Genomic DNA, 9,818 nt, shown 5'->3' with positions numbered 1-9,818 from the left:
GGGAACTGTCCTGGGCAAACAGCACACCTGGTCACCAGTAATGCTCCCCTCCCCCACCACACACACACACACACACACACACACACACACACACACACTGTGTCCCTGGGGATTGGATCTGGGAAGTCTCCTTCCCCACAGACGTGCCTTCATCTTGCCCCCAGGATCGGGACCCTGGGGCCAGCTGGTCTCTTTTCTGTGGTTGTCCCTGGGGGATGAAGTGGCCAGGCTGTCCCGAGGAAGGGGGCTGGACAGGGAATGTCCCGAGGTGGGCCAGTGGCAGGGCCGCAGCCTCACGTCCCCAGCACAGTGAGCACCTGCTTCCCCTAGGTTATTCCTCGATGCCCATCCACCCCTAGGGTTTGGGTCTGGCCAAGCTGTGTGACCTTGGGCAAGGCACCCGACTTGTTTGAGGCTCAGCATGCTGAGCTGCAGAATGGAGGAAGCAGCGTCTCTCACCAAGCAGGGGCTGTTATAACTTTTATGACTTTCAGGGTGGTTTGAGCAGAGAGTAAAAGCTTGCAGGGGAGAACTAGGAATTCTTAGGAATTACAACCCTTGGTTGATGGGAGACGTTCCATCTGGAGGCCAGATTAGGGACCTGACCTAGAATGGGGCCCTCATGACATACTTCCCAGTCCAGGCTCAGATGGCCTGTTGCCCTGGTCCGTGGCGGTGGTTGGCCGCCCCACCTTCCAGGGCTCAGCTGCTGGGCTGCATTGCTCGCCAGATGCTCGACAGCTGCCGCATTCCACGCAGCACAGCCCCACCTCTGGGGCCAGAGAGTGGCTCTGCCCACACCAGGCATGACCGGGACCGCATGAGTCACGAGATGTCAAGCCTGAAGTACGTCACCGTGGAATGGAGAGGAGGCCCATTCTGCCCCACCCCCCACCCCCCATTGGGATGCTGAGACTGGGCTTTGCTGAGCCCCACAGCTTGAGTGGATAGGGGCTTAATGCCAAGAGCAGGCATGAGAACAGCTGTGTACATCTATCAGCACAAAAACTGGGTGTTGGGGAAGAGGGGCCTGAGGGTGTCAGACCCTATCTATCCCAGGGGTCTTCAAACAACCTTGGTCTCCTTGGCACCACCTGTACCAGACACCAATCATTGAACTCCCTGTGGAGCACCAGCCTCCTGCCCCTGTCCTTCCTCTCCTACCTACCAAGTCACTCCCTGGGTCATTGGTGTCCACCATGTCATACACACACACACACGCCCTCACCCCCCATGGCCTTGGCTTTCAGCTTGTCTGTGGAGGAGCATGCCTCTTCTCTGAATGCTCTCCCCCAGTAGATCTGGAGAGGATCCAGATAAGCTTTCAGTATATGGCCTTGTACCCAGAGACTCCTGCTATTCTGACTTGGAGGGGGGCGGCTGGCCTAAGTTGCGTCCGTCTCTCTTGAGAGAAGGTAGAATCAGGGCAATTTCAAGCTTGTCTCTGCGTTTGACAGACGACATGGGACTGGGGCGGGGGGAACGTGGGCATCCTCTTCCATCAAGCTCAGGAAGAGCAAATAAAGCTGCTCTGCAGGGAAAAAAAAGCAGCAAACACGGAGGGAGAAGCAGAGGCAGAGGCAGAGGGAAGGGGCAGGAGAGTCCCACCCCAGGCTGTCCAGAGGCTTGGCAGTCTTTCCCACCCCAGGATTCTAGGAGACCCTCCCATGTCCTCCCGATGAACTCCCCTTTTTAATTTAAACCAACTTGAAAGGGCTTCAGACTATGTGGCCAAGAGCTTAGTCTGCACACGCTCCACAATCCATCCTACCCACACGACCTGGGTTTCTGGAGTGATCAGTGCTGGCCAGGCCCCCACTCTATGAACCCTGAGCTATTGCCCACCCTCCTGCCTGGAATGTTCCCTCTGTCTCCCCACCCTTTAAGGCCTGGCCCAAAGCCCTCCTTCTCCTCCTCCTCCTCATTGGCATCCCTCCCTGAGCCTTTCTGTGCTGGGGGACACTTGATTTTGAGTTCACCGTGTGGTGCCTCAGTGTCTCCAGCCCGAACCAGATGTCAGCTGAGGGCCCCTCACACTCTTCTAGGCTTTGCCTGACAAATCCCCTGGAGCAGAGGGGAGAGAGCAGGTGCCTGTGGTCATCGGACCCTAGCCAAGCCCTCCAGCCAGCCCAATGAGCTCTGCTTTTGCCACCTTCCTACTACTGCAGGTAGGCCAAGGCGGATCACTGAACATTCTTCCACCACTCCCCGGGTGCTGGGTGTGCACACCCACATGCCAGGGTAGTGAGTCTGCACCCACAGCCAGGGCCCCTGCTGCCAACCAGCAGGAAAGGACCAAAGGCATTCCACCCAGCTAGTAAAGGGGTCCTTTATTTTCACATTTAACAGAACCGGTCCATGTTGCAGCCTGTCCCGCCCTGCCTGTGGCAAGAAGAGCCATGCGAGGGGTGGTGGGCTCCTAAAGCACGGGGCCCCGGTGCCGAGGGCCTGCTGCCGGCGGGAAGAGGGCCCCGGGGATGGGGAGGAGCTCCGGGAGGAAATGCCAGGAATCCTGGGCAGAGGCTGGTGGGGGGCCTAACCACAGGGGGAACTCCCCAGCAGGACAGGCTGGAGTGGCAGCCAGGCCTCCACACCCAGTAGGGGCCTCCCCTGTGGCAGGTGGGGCCACAGGGCCTCAGGGCCAGTGTCAATCAGTCAAAGGCCGGCTAGGGTCTTGGGGTCCCAAAGAGGAGCTCCCCCAGGACCCTAGTCCCCCTGACCCACGCCCCCTCAGGCCCTTGAGGCCCAGCTCTCTGGCTAGGCCACAGGCTGAAAGGAGCACCCGGCCCAGGGCAGGCTATTCCCAGGGTCCCGAGACCAAGCATTCCACGAAGCCAGTGATAACCGTGCAGGGGTGGGCCATCCTCCTGGCGGGCCGAGTAGGCTGCACCACAGCCCTCGAGGTCCCCGGGCCTCAGGTTCCTGAGACCCCCCCACATTGCTGCTGAGGATCTTGCATCTCTTGGCCTGCCTGGTCCCTCAGCTGCGCGGAGCAGGTGATGGGCGGGTGTCCCGGGATGTCCTGCAGCAGGACAGGGGGCAGTTCCGGGGCTGGGGGCTCTGGCTCTTGCTGAACCCATCCTGGATCTCTGCGGTTGGCCCCCCTCAGCCTCTCAGGCACCAGCTCTGCCTGGGTCCTCGCCTTCCGGAGCAAGAGTAAGTGTGGCGGTGCGGAGGGTATGTTAAAGCATCGGGGGGAGAGGGGTGCACAGCTGATGTGCGGTAACCGGCTGTGGACTGAGTGTACTGTGTGCACACACTGGGGAGCCGGCATACGTGTGTGCATTATGCACACAGGCGTGTCCCCACAATGTGCGCACGTAGGTGTTATCGACACTGGGCTGCGTGTGTTTATGCATCACGGCATGGGAGTGCCTGCCCGGGTGAACTGTGCACGTACGCTGACTCTGGCGGTCCTGGACTCGGAAGGCTACGTGAGTATTCACTTGGGCTGGGTACGCAGCGCCTGCAGGACTGCACCTGCGTGGTGTGTGTTCCTGCCCCGGGCTAGGGCCATAGCGGCGGGGGGTGGGGGGGCCTCGGGGGCCTTCACTGCCAGGTGGCACAGCTCTGGGGCAGGCTATGCAGAATGGCCTCCAGGTTCTGCTTGTCAGCACGGATCTCAGCGAGGTCGTTCTCGAAGCTCTGGATCTGCAGCTCCTGCTGCTCGGACTCCTGCTGCAACAGCCTCAGTTTCCCCTGCAGGGCCCCCGGCGGGCTCAGCTGCAGCCTCAGGCGCTCCAGGGCCCACTGGGTCTCGTTCAGGGCCTGGGCTGGGGCTTGATGGGTGTCCAGCGACTCTGCAGAGGGGCACGGACAGCCTCAGCACAGGCCAGGTCCCTGGCGGGCCCCAGAGCCTGTTCGGCCCCCACCCCCGAGAGCCTTGCCGGCCCAAACCTTCCAGGATTCTGACTGCCCACGATCCACCAGGAAAGCAAGGGACAGAGAAGGCAGTGTGCCTGGTCTAGACACCCCACTGGGTTCACATGAAGACTCTGGAACTTTTCCCCTAGGCAGCAGTGGGCAACTGTTCATTTTTGTTGTGGTTATTACTGTTATTGATAAAAGGGACACCCTGTGCGGGTCCTGAGCCCATTTCCTAAAGCCGTGTGTGCACACAGGGTCCCCACGATTCCTGCTGGCTCCAACATACGTGCCGCCTTGCCGAGAGCACACATTTACAGATGCCACGTGTGCCGAGACGTGGCCAGCCACTGGGGTAAAAAGAAGCATCTCTGGCATTAGAATGAGGGCTGGGAGAGCAGATGGGGAGGGAAGGGCTGCTGGCCCTGGGAGCAGGCAGCGGGGTCTCGTCCTGGCCCAGCACGGGGTAACTCTGTTTCTTGGCGTTCAGTATTTCGCAGAGCCTCTCTGAGCGTAAAATAAGGACGTGGGGCCCGGCGCTCACATTTGAACTTGGTGGTGGCGGTGGTGGTGGCATGGAATCCGCGGGCTGTCTCCCCCACCTGGCCCTTCTCACTTTGTCATTTAAGGGTGACATTCAACAGGAAGACGAGGTTCAGCCAAGTGGGAGAGTAGTGGGGATGGGGAAGTAAGTTCTAAATGGCTTCTAATCCCACAGGATCCCACCGGGCCCAGGGCTCCCCCGAGCCCCAAATTTCCTGGGCAACGAAGGTGGGGGTTGGAGGGCAGATAGTGGCAAGAGCTGAGGGCAGGGGTTGGGGGGAAGTGGCAGGAAGAGGCACTGGGGAGCTGAGCCCTGCCGGCCTGGGCAGATCCCGCTCCCAGCAAAGACCTCCCCGCACAGGGAAGTCCAAACTGCCTGGCCTTCAAGATTCAGGTTCAGGTTGCAGCCACACTCCACCTGCCCCGCGGGGGCTCCCAGGCAGGGTCCTGCTGGGTGCTGCTCACGCCTGCGCCCCCAAGCCAAGCACAGCACATGAATAAATGACAAAAGCCAGAGCAGGTTAGCCTCGCAGAGCGCCCGCCCCATGCCGGGCACTGCGGCCAGTAGTCTGAGTCCTTGGCGTCGGGTACAGACCAGCGGCTACCAGTGGGCACCCCGAATCAATAGACCTGCGTGCGAACCTCAACTTCCCCACTGACTGGCCGTGGGGCCCTGGGCACATCGTTTAAACTCTCTGTGCCTCAGATTGCCTGTCTGCAAAATGGCAAGAGCAGGGAATTCTAGGAAATCACGTGCACGCGGAGCTTAGCGTGGGCCTGGCATGTGGACACAGTGTGGAACACGGCGATTCTTCCCCTTATTAATAATAAGGGCACGTGCGTGCTGTTATGTAGGTGACCCTGAGGACGTGACACTAAGTGGCAGAAGCCAGTCACAGAAGGACACATACTGGGTGTGAGTCCACTGACGTGAGGTCCCTGCAGTGTCAAGTTCATAGAGACTGAAGAGAAGATGGGGGTGCCAGGGGCTGGGGGCAGCAGGGAGTTCATGTCTAATGGGCGCAGTGTTTCGGTTTGAGAAGAGAAGGTTCTGGAGATGGGTGGCAGGGACGGCTGCACAACAGTGTGAATGTACTTAATGCCACTGAAGTGGGTGCTTAAAGATGGTTAAAACGGCCAATTTTGTGTTATGAGTATTTTACCACAATTTTTAAAAATGCAAGCCTACTGTGCTCCCCCCACGCCCCCCGCTCTGAGGCCTCCAGGCCTTGCTGGGTGCTCTCCCACTCGTCTGAAATGTCTCTTTGCTGAGGCTCATCTCCATTCTTCCTCCTCCCCGGGAGCCGCGGCTCACTGACTCTCACCACACAGCGTGGGAAGCACTTTCTAAATTATGCTGGTGTTTACTCCCATTTTACAGATGAGGGAACTGAGGTTCAGGTTTTCCCAGGGTCTCACAGCCAGGGAAGGGAAAGCACCGGACTTGAGTCTTGGTCTGATTCCAAACCAGCACCTGATTCTCAATGCCATCCTTGCTTCTGTGACATCCCCTCTCCTTCTCTAAAACCCTCAACCACTCAGGGCCCATCTGCTCCTGTGGTCCCTGCAGGCGTTCTGTGTGCTGAGTCTTCTCCCAGCCGAGCCCCCACCCCCACCCCCGCCACACAGTGACACTAGCCCCACTTTGTATGGGGGCCTGGAGCTATTTCAAATGCTTGTGGCTGGGGATGAGGGACAGTGGGCAGCTGGCGGCGAGGAGGAAATCTTCTCTAGGACAGGGCCTCACAGAAGCTCCTGGGGGTGCTCCAGGGACCCAGGGGTCTCCTTACCCAGCCTGGCGAGCAGCTCCAACAAGACCTGGACATCCTTCTCCAGGGAGGTGCGCGATTCCCAGATCTGCTGCTCCAAGGCATTCAGCTCTGCACCCATCTGGGGCGGGAGGGAAAGCTTGAACGGCTCCCTGCTGGCTCGGGGGCCAGCAGGAAATGGGAGTGTTGGGGGGGCGGGTCTTGGGACGCATACATACCAGCTCTGCTTCCTCCATCTCCTGTCTGCGGGCCTGTGAGGCTAGCACCTGCCGGGAGGTCTGTCGGAACGTCGCCCGCGTCTGGCTGGAGAGCCGGCCTGCCCGGCGGTGCTCCTGCTTGCCCTCCCAGAGCAAGGCCTTGGCGAGCTGGGGGGTGGGCAGCAGCAGAGAGAGAAGAGGGTGATTGGACTGAGTCCTTTCAGAGGTGAAGAGCACTGACGGCCATAATGCCAATCGTCAGTCGTCAGTATGAGCCCGGGATCATTCATTCATTCCACAAACACAGACCGCATGCTGGCTAGATGCACAGAGCCAGCAGGGGCCTAGAAGGACGTGCACGGATTAGCCTTTGGCCCCAATTAAAAAACAAGAGCCTAGAAGTTTGGGAGAGTAAAGCCAGGCTGACCGAGGTGAGAGTCCTGGTTATGTGACTTAAGTCACTAAACCGGGCTGGTCCTCGGGGTCTTCACCAGCGACAACAGTGACCTCTATTTCTTGAGGGATCAACAGGGTCACTTGCAGGACGCTCCAGGGCTTCGAGCCTGGGGCCCCCTGAGCCCTCGGTAAGTGCGGAGGGTTCAGCATGGGTTACATGGAAGGCGGCAGATCCGTAGGGACCACGTTTCACCTACAGAAGGGGCAGCTCTTCTAGAACAGTCCTCCCACAGGCCCAGAAGGCAGGGACGTCACTGTTGTCACACCCATGGCCCTGACCTTAGCACTGTCTTTGGCCAACACCTCGGCTTCCCTGCCCTTCTTCTTGGCACTGGAAGAGACAGATGCTGCGTTCCCCAGCATTCTCTCCGCCTGCTTGGTCTTCTTTCTCAAGTCGGTGAGGAGCCTGCTCCTGACGATGCCTGCCTTCCTCCCCAGCATGGCCTGGTCCCTGGGCCGAGGAAACTGCCGCTTCATTCCTGCAAACCCGGGGGGTGGGGGGGTGGGCTGTGTCAGAAGGGCGGGCTCACCCCCTAAGGAGCCTGCCAGGCAGGCAGTCACTGCCTCGGGCCCATAGTCAACGTGAGAGGAGCTTCTAGAGGCAGGAGATCTATGTGTAACCTTCTGAGGCTCATCTGGGAAACAAATAATGAGCAAGACGTACTGCTCGGTGAATTCAAGGATTCATATTATATTATGATGTTTGTTAAAATCGCGAGATTGCATGGTTGGCCAATGCCTGGGCCAGGGGTGGGAATGGATGGGGAGCCCCAGCACGGTACCCAGCAGATCCATTCAGCTCTCTTTCTGTGTAGCCCCTATTTCTAAAAGGGCTTTGAAGCAGCTTATAGTGATAGGTAAGTCAACCACTGGACCATTAAAGTGAAAAACCAAGGGCCATATGTAACTGGGGGGATGAGGAAGGGAAGAAGAGGAGTGGGGCGTACCAGAAAATTAGGATAATGACATTACAGCCACTGAATGCTCTATTTACCTCTGAGCTTCCTAGCAGCCAAGACAAAAAGGGAAGTATTAAGATTTGCATAGGTTTTGTTACCTAATAAGAAGTAGCTTCCCTCTGTAAAGAAGAGAGACTTTTCCCTTTTCTTTCAGATAAAATTTTAAGGGAAATTGGGAGTACTAACAATAGTCAAATTTTAAATGAATCAGGCCTTCTAAGGCAGAATATCACATAATTTTCCATGAAGATAATCGAGAAATTAGATCTACTTTGTTTCTTGTATACAAAATTGGTGTTTCTTAAAATGCACTCCGTGGAGTCCTAACTCTATGGGGTATTACTAAACATCAGGAGAAAACATCAAGCTTAAATAAAGAGAACCGGGTTTCTTTATGGCAGGACTTCTCAGGGCCTTTACTACCACTGTATGGCCTCAAGAGGGCACTAGAGTAGCGACATTTCCTAAACTTATCTGAACACAAACACAACTGGTGGCAGAGCCTGTCTTGGGCTAGGGGCCCCAGGGCCACACCCTGGGGAAAGCTGCTCCATATTCACTCAGTGAATTTTCCTTTCATCCTGAATACCCACTGAGCACAGGCCAGCTGGTGGTGAGAGAGGGTATCTCTGAAAAGGGGTAGGAATGGGGAAAAGAGCTTGGGGTTAGTGGTTTGAGATGAGTCCTTGTGTGGACCACGGTACTGCACCAAGGGGCCAAATTTCCATGCAGTACATCCCACAGCGAGAAGGCAATACCTCGTGGGCTAGTGACCCCACATTGCTGGAAGCAGGGAAGCAGACGGTGGAAGAGCCCCCTGCCGGGTGAGGGGGTTGCAGCAGATGGCTTTAGCAACCCTTACAATTTAATGTTCTAAAGTCCTAATGTTCTACCACTCAATCACGGAGTTTACATTTTCCTAAACGCTACTCAGAGATAAGTGCTCGCGGCTACGCCTTCCCCATCGGAAGCCCCCTGGCTGGTGGGTGGCCAGGCCTTCCGACTGCAGAGAAACCTAGAGAACAGGAAGCACCGACTAGCTCACCCTCTGCCCCAGAGGGCAGGGGTCCGCGGCTGCAGCCACATCTCTCAGCGGCGGCAGATGGAGTTGGGGAGGAAAGCTCCGGAACTGAGACCACAGAGCCTGACTTCCAGTCTCAGACCCCAAGGGGCCTCTGGGGCTGCCAGTGTTCCTGCCTTACCCAGTTCACTGGGCAGAGCCACAGATGAAGAGTGAGCGGGCTTCTGTCTGGAGCACAGGGGACACCACAGAAGCCTGCTCTAGAGGGGACGCGGAGCTCGAGAATCCTAACACTGGACAGTTTCTATTACGCGCACCTCGGACCCAGGGATAGTTATCAATCCCTTTCCTTGGTCTACACATCTATAAAATGGGACCACTTATCCTTATTTTCCTAAGGCTCAAGGAGACCTGGACTGGCATCAACCCACACCTCTTTCTAAGGAGAAGTCTGTCTCCTTCCCCGTGGCCTCAGCTGAACCCTGGATCATGGCAGCCATTTGTACCAGGTGACAGGACCCCCCCATCAGAGCAGACTAGACCAGGGATGGACGGCCGAGGGCATGAGAGTCTCTTGGCCCCGACTGGTTCTGCGTGTGGTCTGATGACTGACAGCCTGGTGGGTGAGACACCGGTGAGTGGTGTGTGAGGGAGAGACAAGCGGCCACGGGAGAGGTCCTGGTTGGGGGTGGGGGTGGGGAACAGGCTGCTCGGCTTATGCCCTCACAACTGGACTTCTGTCCCCTTCTTGTCCCCAGGGCCAAGCTGGCCTGGCTGAGGCAGGAGTCCAGGTGGCTGTCACGGACATGTGTGCGTCAAGAAGCCTCGGGTTCAGCAAGGCATGTGTACCTTCCAGGTCAGCCAGCAGGGTCCTGGCTCCGGTGACAGTCAGTGTGGCGGCCTGGACCGATGAGGAAGCCTGGGTCAGGGCGGCTCCGGCCTCTTGGCGTAGCTGGAGAGAGAAGAGAGAAGCTGGGCAGGGGGTGCTGCAGGAGACACTGGAGGATGG

The 9,818-nt window shown here is 57.7% G+C and overlaps 1 protein-coding gene across 1 annotated transcript in view; it reads right to left on the bottom strand.

Annotated features, from left to right (window-relative positions):
- Positions 1–2,319: 2,319 nt before the first annotated feature.
- Positions 2,320–9,818, bottom strand: part of LAMC3 (laminin subunit gamma 3) — a 56,168-nt gene continuing 48,669 nt past the window's right edge. The window contains exons 24-28 of the mRNA XM_021691442.2: positions 9,659–9,761; positions 7,109–7,308; positions 6,395–6,541; positions 6,198–6,297; positions 2,320–3,800 (exon numbers count right to left, since the gene is read on the bottom strand). Coding sequence (XP_021547117.1) covers positions 3,550–3,800; positions 6,198–6,297; positions 6,395–6,541; positions 7,109–7,308; positions 9,659–9,761 — 801 coding nt within the window. The 3' untranslated portion in view covers positions 2,320–3,549. The remainder of the gene's footprint in view (positions 3,801–6,197; positions 6,298–6,394; positions 6,542–7,108; positions 7,309–9,658; positions 9,762–9,818) is intronic.

The sequence above is a fragment of the Neomonachus schauinslandi genome, chromosome 13, assembly GCF_002201575.2.
Source record: "Neomonachus schauinslandi chromosome 13, ASM220157v2, whole genome shotgun sequence".
NCBI classification, from domain to species: domain Eukaryota; kingdom Metazoa; phylum Chordata; class Mammalia; order Carnivora; family Phocidae; genus Neomonachus; species Neomonachus schauinslandi.
This window is presented reverse-complemented; position numbering and strand designations above follow the sequence as displayed.